Source organism: Acanthopagrus latus, chromosome 8 (genome assembly GCF_904848185.1).
Source record: "Acanthopagrus latus isolate v.2019 chromosome 8, fAcaLat1.1, whole genome shotgun sequence".
Lineage (NCBI taxonomy): Eukaryota > Metazoa > Chordata > Actinopteri > Spariformes > Sparidae > Acanthopagrus > Acanthopagrus latus.
In genome coordinates, this window is record NC_051046.1 from 13,947,128 (window position 1) to 13,965,879 (window position 18,752).

Consider the following 18,752-nt stretch of genomic DNA (forward strand, 5'->3'; position numbering starts at 1 on the left):
TTATAGGAGACTTGGAGGATGGATGGAATGATTGGAAGAGGTTGTTAATAGAGAAAGAGAGGTAGCCTAGCTCGACATGGCTTAGATAATGACAGAAAGAGGGTGTAGGAGACAGAAAAAAGGGTGAGATGGAGGGGAGCAAAGATTGAAGACAGAGTGCAAAAGATTTTCACATGAAGGGTGACAAACGGACGAGACAAACTACATGGAAAAAGCCAAACACAGGTTGAAGCTCTGGGCTCGGGGTCTACGTGGCCGGGCTACAGCCCCTCAACACAACTGATCCTTAGTCAACCTGTCTAGCTTGACCTGAAGGCAATGAAATGGCATGGAAACACACCTGATGCTCTCCACCAATTACAGTGACACAAAATACCTCCAGCAAACACTGACTCCAGTGAAAGTCATAAATAATCATATACATTAAAATATTTAATCCGACTCAAATTACATGATAAAACCGCAGGAATGAAATACAGTAAAATGTGGAAAGATCATTGCAACCATTTTTTTTAGGAATAGAGCGAGTCTCCCTCCTGTGGTGGGCTCCTTCCCCCTGCCCCACTGAGTCTCTGCTGTGATGACCTTGGCTGGAGGGTGAACTTACCCTAGCAGTGCTAGCATTAGAGCTGGGGAGGGGGGAAGGCCCCGGGGCTAGGATCAGTAGGGTTTGCTGTCATTCTTGGAGCGCTTCAGCTGAACCTTGAGCCTCTTCATTCCGATCTGGAAACCATTCATGGCCTGGATGGCAGCTTGCGCAGACACAGGATTGTCATAGCTGACGAACCCTAAGAACAAAAAGATGGTGGTCTCATGTCACAAACATTTGAAAGAAACTTCACACCTTTTAACTTCAACGCACCACCATCATGCATTTAGAAAATGCCTTCAACCCAGCTACTGTGTGTCAAATGCTCACAGTCTGCTGTTTCACATTAGAGCTCTACAACAACAGTTGTGCATTTGCAATTCCATGAATTCTAACCAACAGAGACAATATGTAGTATCTGAAATTAGACCGCCTGTGGCAGCCTTCAAAGTGTTAAGACTTTATTGCTATCTTTATGTATTTGTAGGGGAATGCTGCACAGACTGAAGTGAAGGTCACTTTGTCTTGTACTTCAGGGGCACATGGCAATCACATTTTTCTCAGATTTTTGTAGTCCAGACAACAGAATCATTGGATTTTCTCTGGAAAGAGAAAAGCCATTGCAATGCATACTTAAAAGTGGGGGCAGAATCAACTAATACTTTGAGTGATTGAACATTATTTACACAAATATTTCCAAATAATTTTTTATTCAAGACAAGTCCTTAGTCTGTCTGAAGTCTCACTTCTTAATTTTAAAAAACAAGATTAAAAGGATGCATGAAATATGTTACTGGTAAAGCACAATAAAAACAACAAAAATTGTTAGTTGCTATTTCTGAGTCTGAGAAAACAAACTTGTGCATGGCTGTTGCTAACTGTAGACTGAAATCAGTCCAGTTTTATTTCAGTGGGGGTTCAGGGTCTCACTAGGTAATTAAATTGGCAATGTCCACAAGACAACTTAACAGGTTGGAAATGCATATCAGTTATATACTGTGGTGCCAACACACTTACCAAAGCACTTGCTCAGATTGGTCTGTTTGTCGATGAAGACTTTGGCAGAGACCACATTTCCAAAAGGCATAAACATCTGCAAAAGATCCTGGTCACCAAACTCCTGCGGCAGGTGGTAGATAAACAGGTTGGCGCCCTCTGGCCCTACTCCATTTGGTAAGAAAATCATAAACTCAAGTTAGATAAATGTTTAGGTAGCATATGCAAACAATTACTTAAATGTCAAGCTGTTCTTATTTAGAAAACAGATGAAAATTATGTTGTTGAAATAGACTGTAGCAAAAGTCAGTAAAGTAGATGTGCAGCTACAGGCTGAGGAACTACTCACCTTCCTTCTGGCTGCCAGCAATGCTCTGCTGCAGGAGAGACTGGCCGTAGAGGGAGGGCAGGGCAGAGGCTGTGTACTGCTGCATCCCTGAGTAGGCCTGAGTCAGTGCATCCATGGAGCTGGCTGCTGACCCGTTGGCCATAGAGGCTCCCAGGCCTCCATTCATGGCCCCCATGCCTGTAAAGCAGAAACAAGTGAATGTGCTGCACACATTTTACAACTTGCAGGAATTTATTTTGTTGAACTTAAATGTTTTGCCCACAAGGGGGCAGAAAATCTCACTTGTCAAATGTTAAACTCTGGCCATTTTATTAGGTACACATATACAATTTCATTGTGAATATAACAAAATGTTGATCATCAAGGGTAGCAGAAGCAAACCAAAACTGTGGTCAAAAATGCTTAGCAACTTTGTGAACTTCCAAAAACTTATCAAGCTATTCAAAAATTACATTCTTACCAGTGACGCTGCTGGTGAGAGCGTTAAGGTTGAGGCCCATAGAGGTCCCAGTGAGACCCTGCAGGGTGCCAAGAGATGCCAAGGTGTTCATGGTAGCACTTGCGCTAGATCCTGCTGTCGAACCGGCTGTCCAAGGAGGCAATAAAAAGTGGACATATGGGTTACCAGAGGGGTGATCTACTCATGTTAAAAACACCACATCTCGCTATAGTGCTTGCATCTTTGCCACAAATTGTTATGGTTATGAGAGGCTGACACAGCACTGAGGGGGCAGTTAAAAATCTGTCTCTTAATGAGAAGAGGTCATTACCGCAGCAGCAATATGCTAAACTCAGACAGATGGAGCCAATGTATATTTACACAGATTAAAGGGAAATGGGGGCTCTCATAAAATTTTATATGTGGGTGATTAACTCCCATAAAATAAATGAGGAATGGCTGTGGGCCGTTAGGCAAATTGCAGATGAGGGAGGTTTGCAGAGCTGTTTGTAGGTACCATCACAGCAACAGGGGGCAAACTGAACATGCATATTTATCTCAATGGATGACGGATATTTATCTAGATTTAAATGTTGCATGTGAAGATAAACGCAGGTGAACTGAGCAGTTACAACCAAGCAAGGTCAAAAATTCAGCAAACATCCATAAACAAGCACCCTAACTGAGCTAAGCTTAACACGATTATGAACGCTGCTACGGTGCTGCCTCACACTGGGTGCTTAATACTGTATGTACAGTACATGCACATACTACAAATTCAGCTCATGTTAGTGTTTAATCACCTGGACTAGCCAGTGCTCCCAGGGCTGCACTGTTTGTAGTCAGGGCGCTGGTGGAGGTCGGGCTGCCAGAACTCTGGGCTGCGGCCGCAGCAGCAGCTAATGTGGCCAAGTTCTGCAGCTGAAGGGGGTTCACACCTGCTGTGAGAACGAGACACAGAGGTAATTATCAAAGACCTCCAAATTCATGCTCAAACTCTCGCAGAAAAAAAGCCTCAAAGGGAACAAACTTTCAATGATGCAAGCATACAGACTACATCTTTAAAGTTGAGGAAAGTTATTCTTCTTCATTCTTATTTGTCATAAGATCTGTTTTGTTTATACAATCACATTTTAGCTATTTCATTTGGCAACTTACTAAAAACAAATAAATGAATAAATGAACAAATAAAAATGTGTTTTTTTGTAGTGTCACACTAGTTCTAGAGCTGTTTTAGGCCATGTCCTCACTTGCATGGGTATAACAATATACATTTACACTCTGGTTTCAGTATTCAAAATAAAATTATACTTCGAAAGGTACCAAACCAGCACCACTATGATTATGGTGTGTGTTGTTTCTTGCCTCACAGATGGATTTTCTCTTCACAGGTCTATTACTTTTTAATTTGACCAAGTCATGGTTATATGCTTCATGTGCTTGTCTTTAAGCAGCCTGCATAGGCCTAGAATAGCAGTGCTGATTATTTATGTGCCACTGATCTGAAAGAGTAATGTGATTTACTGCAGTTAGAGCCATGTGGGCGTAGAGCACTGAGTCACAAGGTTCGTGACATGAAAAGTGTCGGCTTGTTCAATTATAGAGGATAACTCAAGAATGTCTCTACATCTGAAAACGGTGAACTTACCTCCTAGCCTCTGAATACCATTGAAACTGCCTTGGTTACTGGTAGACGTGGCCTGCTGGAGCAACTGTTGGGACGAAGAAATAAAAATAATCAAAACAGGGGACACACATTTAAGTCTTAAATGATACACAATTTAATCATAATTGCTTGTTGCAATTTAAGAACAATGTTCAATTCTGTGTTGCCATTACACTGTAAATGTGAGGAAGAAATGAGCTGTTCAATCTTAGGTTTTAAACAATCATTTAATATGTGATGCTTCATTCTCTTTATTGAGAGACAGCATCATAGTGATCATAAATCATAGTGATTTAGGCCCCATTTACACTTGCCATTTCTGTATCCACATCAAATACCTTTAATTTACACTTGGCACTTGTGATCAGTCCAACAAATGTATATCAGCCTGCTTACAATCCGTCTTTGTTTCCCCCGGCTAAAAGCTAAACATGGTCAGCCCTCTTCCCCTACAGGAGGAAGTGTTGAAGAAACTCAGCTCTGTTGAAGTGAATAAGTGACTTCTGTTCTGTAATTTTTGGCTGTGAACCTATCAATAACAGTTTAGCTCTCATTGGCTGACAGTTATCCATAAAACAAACGCATGAATAATGTTTATGAACACAAGCAGGACAACATTTTGCCGTCTTCATGGACACGTCAACCTGCATGCAAATCAGTGTTGTCTCACTGACAGATCATCAAGCTGTTGAACTGATCAGGGATCATTATCAAAGAAAATGTCTGTGGAAATGACCATTCATGTCTGATTTAGTTAATATATACATTTTCTGACACAGAAACAAGAGATGAGTAAAAATCTAAATTATAAATGTGTCTTGAGAGAAATATACATTAACACCTTTTCAACAACATCTAGCTAGTTTACCTCTCAAACTTCTTCAGGAAATAATTTGTAAAATCTGTTTTCAATTCTTTTCATTTACATGTAGCTTTCTGAGATTGGATTGCTAGTCATTATGTAAAAAATGGGGTCTGAGTTTGAGGTGCAGCAACAACGCAGAAATTCTGAATTTTAGGAATACAATACCAAATGATAGATGTCATGATTGCTTTCACATCCAAATGTATTCAAATGTATGTAAAATATTTGGATTGATTAAACTGCAGTTCTGCCACTTCAGTCACTACATAAAGTGCACACAATAGTCTCAATCTCTAATCCTCCCAGAAACACAAACAGCTAAGTTATTCAGGGTATAGCCACATCACATGCTCACTGGCACTAAATTGATAAAGGCCACATGGAGGTCACATGCTAGCGTCCTTGAGGAAGAAAACACACTGAGGGAGACAAGATATTCCTATTCTGAGCCGAGGAGAGTCTGTATGTCTAAGAGCGGAGCATCTATCTACCTATCTAGATAATATGCACTGCAGTACACTGAAACCAGTACACCTTATACTGCCTCACCCCCGTTTTATACCTATTGCTTTATCAATTTTTTTTAACATATATAGTTTAATTGCTATAAAAACGTTGTTTGTATTTATTGCATTTGGACAATATCTTGCTCTATACGTTTGTTCCTGTCATACTTATTACTATTATATTCAGTATTTATAGGTACCATATTCCTGCTGTTCCTAGCCATTCCCTTTGATGTATATTTTATTGCTTTATGCCTTGTTGCTTACTTTTACTGCCAATATGTTGTTGTTTCTTTATAAATTATATTGACTCATTTACCCTTTCTGTAGTAGAGGCCAAAGAATTTCACCCAACTGTACTTGTAGAACTATGGTAACAAACACTTTAAATGTCTAAATGTATTGCCTTACACAGTATGTATTCCTTTGTGTCTGGTAGACCTGTCAAGAGCCCCATACAGTCAGCAAAAGGCTACACTGTTAACACACTTTGAAGAAACTTGAACAATGCCATATGATGAAACATGGGTAATTGTGCGGCTCAGCGGGGCGGCATGTTTGAGCAACACTTACAGCCAGGTACTGCGGTGTGAGGGTCCCCAGGCCAGCCAGGTTTCCCCAGGTGGAGGCGCTGTTGAGCTGCTGAATCTGCTGTACTAGCTGCTGCTGCAGACGCCGCTGCTCCTTATCTCTCTGTGTGTCTGCAAACTTCACCACCAAAGGTGAGGAACAGCCCTGAAGCAGTGAAGAGGTCAGAGACGTTAGACCCATCCAGAAGCAATTTTAAGAATTCAGAGTTCATTTACTAATGCAAAGACATGGTCATTGCAAGGAATAATCTTCCAAAAAGGGGGCATCATCTACGCCTCTAGACAATTTTTATGCCTGTTGCATTCATATCAAAGCTAACACACAGAAGACATCTGCCATGCATAGCCAAGCCAGGCCACATTCCAAAATAAGGGGCACAGGATAATGCTGCAGACAGTGAACCTTTTTAGCACTCTGAGGAGCTGAACTGAGTCCACAGACAAGCAGACAACAGATGGAGACAACACTTAAAACATGACATTAAATGAGGATATGGAGATAAAGAAATGCATTACAATACACACAATCTCACAAACAGACAGTCACATACTGTTCAGAAAGACGCATGGACACGAGGCATGCGATGCAAAAGTATCTTGAGAGTTGAGAGCCAGACAGGGACCAGGCTGGACAGGGAAAATGGCTTCTGAAGCAGCAGCATCTCCCATACCAGCTTAGAATTCGGGAGGGTTATGATATGGGGTAAATCGGTGGCACCACCACTGGGACCTGCGTTTAATCTGGAAGGAGGAGTGTTATGTTTGGTTGGGCTCCTAATTAGACTTGGTCTGATGCTTCACTGGGGAGCATCTGACCTGCTAGCTGTCAAATTACTGCTGCTCCACTTCCACTAAGACACCATTGGCTACACGGTGACATGGACCCAGTTTTTGAAAAAATCTAATGGGGCGGCTGCTCCAGGCAGGGTTAATTCTTTGTTAACCTATATTTGATAGTGTGGGCTCTTTTCCCTGTGGTCCAAAATTTTGATTGATTAGAGCCGACTGTGATGGCTAGGCTCTCGAATATTAGCAGAATCAATAAATGAGATGCATTTAGTTCAGCCCAAAATAAGAGATGACAGCAATGCTTGTTGTGTCCTGTTCACTCCGGATTCAGCAGCTATCTATGTGAGAGGCAATGTTTTGTGTTGTATTCAATTATTTTGCAGACGACAATATAATTTTGTAATTGGCAAGAGTGGTTTTGGAAATGACTCATGCTCTGATGAATGGACGCCATCTGCTTGGACAGGTTGTTCATATTTCCAACACAAGGGGGCAGCAGAATGTATGGGGGGGAGGGGGGAGAATGAGAAATAGGTGCTAAGGGGTACAGTACCTCCATAGTCTGAGAGTGATGCATGGTTTTGATTGCATTCTGTGCCATTGCCCTGGTAGCAAATGTGACAAACGCACAGCCTGTAGGGGGGGAACAATAGGAAAGGGGGGGAGAGGGAGGGAGGGACAAGAAGAAACAAAACAAGACAAAAGGTTTGGACAACTCGTTATGAACCCCAAAAAAACACATTACAGTACAAAGAATGGCAACTCCCAAGCACACAGAACCACCCTCACTGGTTAGCACACGGAGAAAGAACACAACAAGGAGAACAGTAACACGTGTCACATGAGCACAGTGATGGACGGATTAAATTGCCACCCAAAGAGGCTTGACTATGTGGTGTCATGGTGAAAACAGTCAACGTGATTATATACACAGAAAATGCACACAGAAAAAGACACTGAAAGGCTTTGATTTGCTAAAATAAGTGAGATCTGCAAACATCAAAGGGTATTACGGTCCATTTCAAATTGCGGTTACACTGCGCATATTTACTGGAAAAAAAAGAGGAGAAATTCATGGCCAACCATCTCTGCTAAGAGGTTTAATCGCATACATCAACACGAGAGACTCATACTGCCTGCTATCTGGGGCTTTATGCAGTAGAGAGCTACGTAGGAGATGCAACGACAGGCTAATTCCAGCCTTTGTAGAGTGTGATGAAGGAGGCGGTGAAGGAGGAGCTGAGCTGAGCCGAGCCGCCTGCCAGCTGAGCCCACGAACACCAGCAGCCAGTGGTTGCCAAGGCGACGGGCCATTGTGCCGGACAGCGAGCGCGGTGGCCCTTCACTGTGAGATGTGGAGGCTGAGTGTAACAGTGACGAGAGGATAAGACTATGGGGATGGAATGGGTGCCATTGGAGGTGAATAGCACTTCATTTGGGGGTGGAGGGGGTTGGTAGGGAGGGGCCCGTATAAATACTCGGCACTGGCTGTGAGGCTGAGAACACTGTGCCTGTGCTGAAAGAACACCTACCTCTGCTCTGACCATCTGGTCCCCGGAGAATTCGGCACTCTTCGATCTGCCCGAAAGACGAGAACATCATTCTTATCTCGTTCTCGCCGTATTTCTTTGAAACCATTCCGATGAAGAGCTTTCTGTCTTCTACCGCTGCACGAGGATGAAAAGAGAACACCTATTCAGTTAAACCCAAACAATTACGGAGCTATGAAAGCGGCTGTTACATCAGGCGTTAAATCATGCACCTCGCTTTTTCTTGTTCGAGCTCTCTCTTCATTCTGCCACATATTCTGGCTCTCACTCAAGGTGCCAGCCTCTTGGTACAAATCTCTGCAACTTGCAGCTTTGTTTCCCTCAGTGTCTACTTCTCTAGACAGATGATCATCCATTTGTGGTCTCCTCCACATACCCTGTACCTGCTCTTCTCCTCTTCCCTTGGTGCCTTTTAAAGCCCATAATCCTCCTAACCCCTGACACTGTATAGAAATTGTGTACTGCTGCACAATCTCTGAACTAAGTCCTTTCTCAGGCCTTCATATTTTAGTATCAAATAGAGACAAAATCCAGCCCCCACCCTCTTTTAAAATCTCACAACCCATTTGTCTTGGCTTAAAGATTTTTCCCTCCCATCCTTTGGCTGCCGTCAGCCTGCATTTCCCATGAATCCACTTACCACTTGTTTTCTCACTGTCAGCGGGTTTCATCTGGATAGGATGATGCATCTGAAATAAAAAGGGGAGAGAAATGGTTAACACTGCACCTGTCACCGTTATAAACTATGCAGGTGCACGGCCTCATAATCTCTCATCATAGGGGTCTCATATCTTCACACTCACAGCTCCCTCACTCCCATCTTTGAGCATTTCTCTCTGCCTCTTGTTTTGTTCTCTCACTCTGAAACCATCATCCCTCACCACTGCCAGATTCAGGAGGAAGTGTCTATGAGTTGATGGTGGGGATCAAATTCTCCAGTATCCAATTTCACTTCTCCCTCTATCGTAGACTTGTGATTGAACATATCGATTCTTCCTGTCAACACCCCTTATCTTCTTTAGAACAATTTTACAGAAATGGTTGACAAGCAAGCCAATTCTGTATCACTTTAAAATGTACAGTGAGTTTATTTTACATACAATACCTACAATCCTATACAACATTAAACCACACATATATGATCAGGGTGTGGCAATACAGCGCTGTGAAAAATCTGATATGAGTCAGCCCAACATCTGAGCATGACACTCTTTCTCAAGCTGTGTATGTGAGAAAGTGGATGCAGAACAACTACCTCAGAATCTGTCATTTCATGCCATCTAATGAGCACTTTTGTCCAAGGCGACTCACAGAACTTCAAGCGATATATTTTTAGCACATTCACCCGTCATGCGATGCGAAAAAAGGGAATAAATGTAGCTGTGAGATGCCTGAGCAGGTTGTACTTATGAAAAGCGGTGGGTTTGTTTTTGACAAGCACTAAAGAGAAACGGACAGATGGCCTGCTCAGTATGGGTACTGGCTAGCGTCACTGACCAAGGAGAGCGAGGCACAGAAGGGAGAGAAAGCATGAACAGGGGAACAAGCTTTTCCACTGACACGCAAACCAAACTCAGTGGCTTGCAGTCGATGCCAGTAACAGTATGACTGCGTATTGGGATTCGAGAGCTGAGCTGTTAGACCACACTTTATTTGAAATGTCTGGCTGATTGATAGTCCTCCGGTGAAGAGCTAGACCCGTATACTCTGCCTGCTACACTCATTTATCAACCGGGTTCAATATTTACCTGTAACCTCACTGACAGAGGCTCCTTTTCCAATAGACTGGGCTATTGACTTCATCGACGGCTGGAGTTGTTCGGTATAGATTTAATTGATTGGAAGGAGAGTCATTTAGAACGGTGTATGGGCAGGGCATATTTATAGAGGTTTAACAAGCAATAGCACTTATTCCAGTTGACTGGGCTTTAATCTCTCTAGATAAATCAGGTAAGGAATTAAGAGACCACACTCACTCCGAGGAAGCTGCATTGTTCACAAAGACTTCAACTCGGCTCCTTTTATAACTGAAACTTTGGGAAATAAAAATGTAGATGTGCATCTATGATTCATGAAGACAAGCATTAATAATTTGTTCCACTTTGTGGCGATTGGGTCCTGTGCCTTGGTGAATAACCTGCTGCCTGGTCAAGCACACTTTACCTGATACCTGCATGTGTGTGTGTGTGTCAGGTCAGCTGGGTTATCAATTCAGTGTGTCGAGGTTCAGGGCAGTCCTCGGTGTGGTGTAAGTGCATAAAGGGGGCTGAGATATTTCTCAGGCCAGACAGGCGTTCAGTGAGCCGAGAGCTCATTATCGGCCAGCACACGGCTCACAGCCTGCATCGAGGATGTAGAGGGGCTCAAGCAGCTAAAAGCAGCCCATACTGTGCTTACTCACCCCACTTAAGGTCTTTATGTTGTGCAGTGCATTCTGGGCCTCCAGTGCAGCTTTTCTTGTATAAAAAGTTACAAAACAGCATCCTGCAGAGAGAAAACAGGGACAAAAATTGGGCGGGGGAAAGGAGACAAAAACAGCATTAAAAAGGCAGCGCATACTAACATTAATGCCATGACTGCTGCAGAGCAGGAAACAAACTAGATGGATCACAGTAGGTTCTCCTCATATCACATGTTAGAAACATGTGACAGGGTATTCTTAGCGCCGACTATTTGATGTTGCACACAGCTCATGTAGGAGCTTGCAGGGAGGACATTGGAGTAATGAGATAGTTGAGGGCTGTTGGGTGACATGGCCACAGAGATGACCACAGGGTTGGATGGCTGTCAGAAGGCACTGATGCAACGTCCATGGGTCAACACAGTCCGGACAAGCCAGGGCAAAGTACCAACACATCAACACATCAGAGAGAGTGATGCCGCATTACATAAGAATCCAATCACACAGAAACACACATACAGGAGGCATGAAAACAGCACAAAGAGACAAGAGGGAGCAGTAGTGTGAGCGAGCAAGAGGTGGTGGGGGAGGGGGATGAAGAAAGAAGAGCGGGGGAGGGAAAAAAAAAAAAAAACTCTCATCCTTCCGTCCCAGCAGACCGCCAGTGGCGTTCCAGCCTGTCAGTTTCACTGGGCTGGGGAAGTGGAGCACTGCAGCGTCTCTGACCTACATAGTGTGTATTATGCTGTTACTGGAGCTCCCAGGCCGCGGGGAGGGCTGTTGAACTCTAATATGCATCGAGCTGCTCTCTTCTCTCTCACAACCAGCTGAGCTCTCCCTTTCTCTGCTGCTTAGCACTGCCTCCGATTTACTGGAGCTAAATAAACCATCCAGAGAGGCGTGATAGTTATCAGATGATTTTTTCATGACCTGCAGTAGACACGACCTAAAAAACAACACAAATCTGATGGCTCCTCAATACATCTGTGGCAAAGTAAACAACCAAAATGGAAGTGGGATTACACCAATTTCACAGAACAAATCAAACAAAAGCAAGATTGATGACACATGCAGAGGGTTGGAGTGTGTATTTTCTGCCATGCAAATAAACACAAGTAAGATAGCATCGGGATTTGATAAAACTGCACCCACTTCACCCAGTAGAAAAATAGGACTACTGGGAAGGGAGGATGGCAGTAAAATTGATGGGCGTGTGGAGTGCTGCTGGGATATATTCACCTCACACAGGCAGGGTGAGCCAAAGACCGCTGTGATCAGGCCAGATTATCTATTAGAATACATTAACATTGCATTAACATGTCAATAGGCCATCACAGCTGACACTCCACATAGACCAGGGGAGGGATCTGCTAAAAAAGGGGGCTTTGAACTCCTCAGCCTCCCAATGAGCAGCACAGTGTTGGCTGTATATTTATATACGCTCAGCATAATAAGCACCCTGGAGATCTTGTGGTATTTCTTTGAACACACTCAGGATTATTTGGTGACGATAGATGTGTGATAGATGTACATCTTTGTAGAAAAGATCATGTGAATCAAGTGCTGTTCTGGTGACAGGGTGTGTTGCCTTAAGGGTCCTGACACACTGAAGGCTCTATCTGACCAAACAGTCACAGTGAGGCAAGAAGTCTCTGGAACTAAACTCAAGATCAAAAACAGGAACTCAGGGTTCCTTTTTACACATTCCATGAATTATACAGCTACCAAGTTAGGCAATCAATCTATTTTAGCCATTTTTTTTGCATTTGACAAAACAACAGTCAGCGTTTAGTTCTCAGGAAAGTTGCACAACTGATGTTCGAATGGATGCTGGAGATGATATACCTCAAAAAGGCAAGCTGTTAGTCTCCAAGTAGCAGCATTGTCAATCAGCACATATTTTACTTGTAAAAAGAAGAGAGGGTGGGGACAAAGGGTAAGCACTAAATAAGTAAAAATCACAGACTCACTGGCCTGAACAGCCAGTCAGGCAACACTCTCTCAGCCTGCCTCCCTCAACGATTTTACAGAGTCAATCAGCGAAACAGCAGCTTATAAGGGCTAAATAATGCCAGTAGTTCTGGACGCACCTCAGAAACTACAGGTGACGGTTGGCTAGAGACCTTTAATAACAGGCAAATGGCTCCAGACAGCTTGGTCCAGCTTAGCGTGGCCGTGAAACCACTGGCAGCACAAAACAGGCTCCATTTAGAGTCCAGCATCAAACAGAGTCCCACCACAGTAAAACCTGAGAGTGGATTAGTGCCTTTAACCATAGTGAGTCATCCAACCATCAAGGGAATTGAAATTTGGATGGTGTGGTAAACCCAGGACAGTTACATCAGGGAAACTGTCGTTTACTTTATTCACCTGCAGTTAGATACGGGAGAGTGAGCACTTCCAGTGGCACTTTGCAGCTCTTTACAGACAGCGGGCTTCCACTTCACCTTCTCCTCTAATTGCAACATAAACTGAATCGCTCAGCTCGAGCACCATTTCTAAGGTGAGCGCTTCGATAGATGTCTTAATGGAAAATTGCAGTTGAGTAACACTTCCTTTATAAAATGCCTCTTTCAGACCAGCATGACAAAGTAACAAAAAAAATCCCATAAAGCAGTGTTACAGAAAAGGTGTTATTTTTTAACCTCAAAACAAAGAGTATTGAATCATCTCATCTTTAGGTGCAAACACAGCTGTATTGCATGTGCAGACAAGCAATGCTGTGCATTGCCTCAGGGGACTGTGCTGAAATGTGATGGTAGATGATGTGGCAATAACAGGCTTTTGTGTAGTGTGACCACTAAAGGCAAGGGAAACAGAGGACAACAGTGGCCAAATAATGGTCCAAGTTTCTCTGTGCTTCCATCCTCAGGAAGGTAACCAGCAAATACTTGGATGTAATAATCATGCTATAACATAGCTATAACTATTTGACCATTTAGCTAAAAATGTATGTTTTGAATTAAACAGAAAACCATTTCCTATATCAGACTGTACATTTAAAAAAATCTGGAACATAGTATTCACCAATGTCTTTCAACAATCACCAAAATAATTTCATGTGCTGACTCTACCTTTGCTCTGAGGGGGATTCTGGGTGCGATCACGGAGGATGTTGATCTGGTGCACAGCTCCAAAGGGCTCAAAAAGCTCTTTTAGTTCCGTTTCTGACCAGGAGCGCGGGATCTGTCCCACAAACATCTTGATAGAGTCTGGGTCTGGCTGGTCCAAGTGCTCGAGCGACCCGTTCATCTTGCTGCCGTTGCCGTTGCTAAGAGAAACAAAAGAATATGTTATTAGTACACTAGGGTCTAAAAAACATTTTTGAAGTTACAATTAGTGCTCATATTCATATAAGTTACCTGTTGAAGGATCAAAATGCGTCAATTACACAATTAAGATTAGAGATGATGCAATATCTTCCTATCAAAAACATGAAAATCTCTTTGATCTGAAGCTTTTGCACAATATCCAAACTGGAGGTCGAAACTTTAGTATTTGAGAAAGAAATGTTATTAATGTAGATATAATCTTTACCTGCAAGTGTAAAGCTTTAAATATGTGTGACATGACACTAAAAAGCAGCCAATAAAATCAAAAAGACAGAAAGTTTAAACTTCAGGGGATAATGGTCTGCTTTGAGGGGATACTGTTCCACTTCATCCATTTTCAAGAGTAAAGGTCTTAACACTGCTACTACGACTAGTTCCAGCAGATCTGAAAAATGTAGAGCCAAGTGGTAAGTCTGTCAGAGGGTCAAAACACCAAAGTGTGTTACAGGAGTTGCTAATTAAGGGGTCAGAAAACAAGCATAACCTGTCGTACTCCAGAGAGTATCAGGTACAAACATCAGGCAGAACAGAAGCGTTTCAGGGAAAGACGTACACATATGTTGTTCAGTTTTCGTCCCAGTAATTTCATTTTATTTGCTTTAGCAATTAACTTTTTTTTAAAATTATGCTTGTTCAGCACAAAATACACATGTAAAAATCAAACTACCCAGTGTTTTGTTGCTGAGGGCTGTTTACACAACCATTTTTTGACACACATGTTGTTAATCACCAATCCATTTTAACAAAGTGTAATGTTTCTGCCACACCGTCAAATAATTGTGGTTTCAAATTATTGTCGGAAATTTTTACGACATATTTGTCTCCAAAAACAGTGAAGTCAGCACAACAAAACATATTTTCAGGAGGCTGTTTCATAGCCATGTTAAACCAAATGTGATTGTTTGGCCAGTGATACATTATAGTGATATTTAACTTATTGCAGAAAGACAGAAACAAATTCCACAATAACCTTTTTTTAAAACCCAAATACTTCCCAATAACCAGTGCAAATTTTCTAATCAATTATTTTGCAGCTCTATTGAGAGACAAACAACAAAAACAAGGTGAAATAAGGTTAAATTATGATTTATGAGATGGGCTAGACTTAGTATTTTTAAAATAAGCTATGAAAAACCAGTGTGCTTTGAAAGATCATACAAGAAGCCAAGTTGTTTATAGAGCATTAAATAATTTGAACTTTCCCTATTAAACACGTGTACACAGAAGTAGACTTTCAAACAAAATATTGTTTACAATAATGGACTCAACAACATATCAGCCAACAGTCTGGGTGGCTGGTGGAGTAGTGCAATAAAGGAGATGGGGGGGGGGGGGGGGGGAGAATACTAAATCGTGCCATTTTGCTTTCAGGCAAGCCTTGAGGACAGAGAATCAATAACCCACCAGTGTACCTAATACTACAGCACCCTTGTCTCACTCACGCACAAAATCAAGCACACAAACAGGTCCTGACAGGTGTAGAGGCAGTGGAAACCAGGAATGAGGCCGAAGCTACGGCCATCCGCGGGTGTCAAGGCAGAGAAATCATGTTGAGCATAAAACATCACTCCTGATACCCAATGTTGTACCACAGAGGATCAAACAGGGCCAAGGATCACACATACAACACAGAAGATATGTCTGGCGCAATCACACACAAAATTCTTACAACATTGTAAAAGCATGACTGGCAAAAAGTACACTAATGTAAAAACAATTTCACACACACACACACACACACACAGACCTTTGGACGCGAGCCATCCATCTTTTACAAATTGAGCCCAGTCGTTCTGCAGAAACACCAAACTCCTTGAGAGACCTGAATGACATGCTAAAAAAAAAATATATCACACTTCTGTTCCTTTTCTTCTGAAATACAACTCCACACCTCAGTATGAATGTTTTTCCAACACATTCGAATGATGATTACACAAAAAGCAGGGGAAAAAAAGCTCCAGTGAAACAAAAGCCTCTCTCCACCAAAAAAGGGGTGAGTGCCCCCCTCCCACCAGCGCCGACAGCTCAACAAAAACAGCACTGCAGAGCTCCAAACCTCCAAGAACCGCCAGTTAGCAGACAGAGATTTTGCGGTACATCTCCTCCTGAGGCGCTTTGGCGATGGTACAGAGAGTAACCTACAGCTTCTTCACCACAGCAGGGGGAACAATCACATATTGTTCCCCCATGCTGGAGAACACTATTCACCGTTCCTCTACAGCACAATGGGCCGAGTCAGAAAGATGCTTTGGAACACATCGAAGGCTACGTCTGCTAGGGCCACAGCACTGGTGGGTGACACCATTTATCTAGTTTTGCCAGTGGCACTCAGGCGCCATTTTGCTGAGGGCCCTCTGATGAAAACTCACTGTGGAAGCAGCAAGCCTCACTTGAAATACTGGATTTGTGTAACAGCATTCATTAACATGAGACTGAAAATCAACTCCCTTTCAACCCAGTCTCTTTAACAATCATTAAATTCTGAAAAAACCCTGCAGCTGTGCATTGTCTCTTCAGCCCAAGAGACTGTTGAAGAGAAATGTGACTGCAATAACTCAGTCTTTGGTCCACCCACACAAAAATGATTTAATTACTGAATAAAAGTCGATGTCATACATTTATATTACTCAAGGAAGATAATTAAATTGCTGATTCAAAACCAGAAAAAAAATCACTGTCTGAGTCAGTGTTGTTACATCATGGTACTACAATGGACAGGTGCAAAGACAGCAAGCGCCGTCACACAGAGCTGTATCGACCGCTCAAGTTGAAATTGGAAGACAACAGAGCTTGTACAGAGAGGAAGGTAAAAAAAAAAGAGTGTTGGGAAAATGTAAAGCTGCAATAGCCTTGGAAAAAAGGGTCACTATCTTAAGGAATACGCACTCATATCTGTAGGTCTAATATCAAACTGCCATGACCAGCCACTTAGCTTAGCACAAAGACAAAACGCGGGGAGGCAGCAAGCCTTGCGTTGTCTGATGGTTACAAAATCCACCAATCAGCACCTTTAAAGCTCAGTTAGTGTTACTGTGACTAAGCTCCAAGTAGTCTGGCTTCTCATTAAACTCTTGTTAGGGCCAAGAGTGCACTACAGGAGTTTCAGGCAGACCCCCCCCAAATTCGCCCCTCCTGACAATCTGATGAGAAATCTAGTCATGGACCTTGGTCCATAATTTAGTTCAGCCTAGATTATCTGGAAATGTGAGGGGTGCAGAGATCCAGTCTTAAACCTCCAAACTGCTTGCAGACTCAACCGAGCTGCCATGATAAATACAAACCACGTTTCATATCTAGGATTTAAAAATTTGGATGATTACAGCAGCACTTTCGAAACAGGACAGCAGCACACTACAGAAAGTTGTTTCGCCACAGCCTCCATTTTGTTTACATCTAATCCCCCATGGGATCATGTAAATTGGTGTATTGCTTCCTCGTGCGCAATGTCTATATCATGTAGTGTTTGATACAGCGTTTAAATCTTACAGCGTGAATGTTTGCGATGAGAAAGGATTTAAAAATCTGTTTGGAGTTTAGATCTCTTTAGATCTCCTGTTGTGTGAGCCTGCCCCAATGAACCAAATATGTGTGAATCCCAAAATGTCAAGTTATACCTTCAAGTTATGGTTAGCTCTGCTAACTTAGCAAGCATAAGGTGACAGCTGCCTACAAGGATCAGTATCTCCATGTCAGTTTAAAGTAGCACCTGCTGACCTAAAGTAATATCTATGAGTGAAGATATAGTGTCTGCCCTTTAAGTTGTATAATGTTATGTCAATACAGCAGCAGAATTATGCCAGTATGAAGCTGCATATGCCTGCAATACTGTCAACAGGTTTACAGGGGTCATTTCTTCAGTGGAAATTAGTTTGAGAACTGGTCTCAGTAGTGTCAAAGTAAACAAAACATCCTTTTGAAAATACATAATTGCCACAAGTGACACTTCATCGGCTGACCTCGGAAATCTCAGGATGGACACAGCATCTTTAAACCTGAGGCACATTTGTATTTAAGTAACACCATTTTTAAAAAAAAAAAGAAAAAAGCTTCACCATTGTATCCACTTAAGCAACCTCTTCCCCTTTGCAAAAACATTATTGATACGTGCATTGTCTAAAATACTACATCTGATGCAGTCAATACTGCTACAGCACCCAGCAGAGTGCTCCCAGACAGTAGTGATGAAGACTTTTGCTGAGCTTCCACAAACAGCCATGCAATGTGGCAGCTCATCATGCTCTAAGATGCCCTGCAGCAGCTGACCAGTCATTCAGAGCAACAGCCTCGACAGTTGCATGCTTACTGCAACCACCACTCATAAAAAACAGGTGATTTATCTCGACCATGTGTCTGTCCTGTTGGTGAGCTCTGACCGCGCAAGTATGCCAGTGACACCTTTGCTGTGCCCATAATAGAAAGCCTGCCAATTTGCCTTGTAATGCACATGATTTTGAAAGCTCAGCGTTGTGTGCTTGGACATTACTCAAACCATCAGGGGTCACAGCACCAACACATGTCACATGATTTTTTGTTTTGTTGCTTCTTTTGGTGGAAAGCAAAACTTACTGCTCCCCATTACTTGTGGTTACTTAAATTAAAACCCTGCTAGTATGTACTTTCACCATTACTTCTTTTTGTTGTTACTTTGCATTTACAGTATCAATTAAAACCACCACAATG

General features: G+C 42.5%; 1 protein-coding gene across 6 annotated transcripts in view; it reads right to left on the reverse strand.

Moving 5' to 3' along the window:
• LOC119024063 (CUGBP Elav-like family member 2) overlaps positions 1 to 18,752 on the reverse strand; it is a 30,514-nt gene that overhangs the window by 3,967 nt on the left and 7,795 nt on the right. For 3 of the 6 annotated variants that reach the window (XM_037106477.1, XM_037106480.1, XM_037106481.1), the window contains exons 2-13: positions 13,815 to 14,011; positions 10,741 to 10,823; positions 8,980 to 9,028; positions 8,322 to 8,456; positions 7,343 to 7,422; positions 5,984 to 6,145; positions 4,022 to 4,085; positions 3,177 to 3,314; positions 2,395 to 2,520; positions 1,935 to 2,111; positions 1,607 to 1,753; positions 608 to 788 (exon numbers count right to left, since the gene is read on the reverse strand). In XM_037106477.1, the coding sequence (XP_036962372.1) occupies positions 661 to 788; positions 1,607 to 1,753; positions 1,935 to 2,111; positions 2,395 to 2,520; positions 3,177 to 3,314; positions 4,022 to 4,085; positions 5,984 to 6,145; positions 7,343 to 7,422; positions 8,322 to 8,456; positions 8,980 to 9,028; positions 10,741 to 10,823; positions 13,815 to 14,011 (1,486 nt within the window). In that variant the 3' untranslated portion in view covers positions 608 to 660. The remainder of the gene's footprint in view (positions 1 to 607; positions 789 to 1,606; positions 1,754 to 1,934; positions 2,112 to 2,394; positions 2,521 to 3,176; positions 3,315 to 4,021; positions 4,086 to 5,983; positions 6,146 to 7,342; positions 7,423 to 8,321; positions 8,457 to 8,979; positions 9,029 to 10,740; positions 10,824 to 13,814; positions 14,012 to 18,752) is intronic. The other 3 variants (XM_037106478.1, XM_037106482.1, XM_037106479.1) reach the window with 2 other exon arrangements.